Below are 1420 nucleotides of genomic sequence, written 5' to 3' on the forward strand. Positions count from 1 at the left end.
GTATGTATGTATGTATATATAAGCATATATCACTATGAAATATAAAATATACTTGTGTGTAAATGATTGTTGGATATCGCTATGTTTAATTCAATCAAGCTCGCTGAAGGTGATGTGAGCGTACTTGTGTCAAATGTTGGTTTGTGACTGGCGTGTGAATGCAGGTACAGATGACTTGTACTTTATTTGTTTGATTTCCATCAGAATTTCTGAAAAATGGTACCCTGCTCTCACTGCAGAGCACCGCATGAACTCGCGCGTAGTCTGTATGACCGTGCCAATGAACCCTTGAACTAGAGTACCCACATCCCTAGGACCCGCAACTTATATACCCTAATATCGGCATTACAGAGCGTCCCACAAACTAGCCAATGCACTGTGTCATTATTTGATAGTGGCACTTTGGCAACCCATTCAAATCATGTTATCACTACCGAGTGTACTGCTGGCTGTGTATATCCGAAGGCTTGTGTAATATCACCCACCAATGTTCGGCATACTACATCGTACGCTTCACCTGTAGGAAGAGTTTCTGTGGCGTTACTAATTTCTATTCACAATCTCGATAGTTGATCCTGTTTCAATTGACCGAGCCTTTGAGGTGGTCATTAAAAAGGCCTTTTAATTTATATGTGTACACCATGATATTCATGAATTACGAGTTAGGAATCGCCTGCAAAGAAGGTGACTGTAGCCTTAACGCTATTGCCATATAACGCAGATAGCCAAATTGATGCTGCCCGTTCAATGATATCCAGGGGTGTGACGGGGTGTGTGTAGAGGTGGTACTAATAACACAATTATGTGATCTCTGGAGTGCATTCATTTCAGAATACTTAAATATATATATACCTGCATATAAATACATGTGTATATCGCCTACTCAACACCTTTATCTCTCTATTAATATATTTGAGCTATGCAGCGAGGCCTAAAAAAACCCCTAAAACCCCTATTAAAAAAACCAATCCTTTGCAGCGCGGCCCGTGAACTCGCCCGCGGACGGCGTGACGGTGGCCTTATCTGTATCCACACACGACCCTGTGCAGTTTGCATTGCAGCTGCTGGAGTTGACTTTGGTACCGAACTTTCTGACCGCGACGGACACCAAAGCACAGGATAGGGCTGCGTTCGCCATCCAGGAGATACTGAAGTATTGCAAGTTTCAGCGCTCGATTAATCGAGGTATTTGTGTGAATATGATATAGTGTGTATATGTAGGTAATACTGTGTGTGTATAATGTAAACAAAAAGTGTAAAATTTGTGAGTGAACGATTATTTATATATATGAACAAGAGACTGTTCGAGGTATGTGTATGGATATGTTGTGTGTACATGTAGATATCATACGACAAAAAGTTTATATTGACGATGATAGAATATATGGACAAGAGACTGTATTAAATATGGCTCGTACGT

General features: G+C 40.8%; 1 protein-coding gene across 1 annotated transcript; it reads left to right on the forward strand.

Annotated features, from left to right (window-relative positions):
- Positions 1-978: 978 nt before the first annotated feature.
- On the forward strand, positions 979-1185 carry SARC_16155 (hypothetical protein; the record flags this gene model as incomplete). Its single annotated transcript, XM_014289738.1, has 1 exon — positions 979-1185. A coding segment is annotated over one exon (207 nt), but the record flags the coding sequence as incomplete, so codon positions are not given.
- Between the last annotated feature and the right edge of the window lie 235 nt (positions 1186-1420).

This window comes from Sphaeroforma arctica (assembly GCF_001186125.1).
Source record: "Sphaeroforma arctica JP610 unplaced genomic scaffold supercont1.7469, whole genome shotgun sequence".
NCBI lineage: Eukaryota > Ichthyosporea > Ichthyophonida > Sphaeroforma > Sphaeroforma arctica.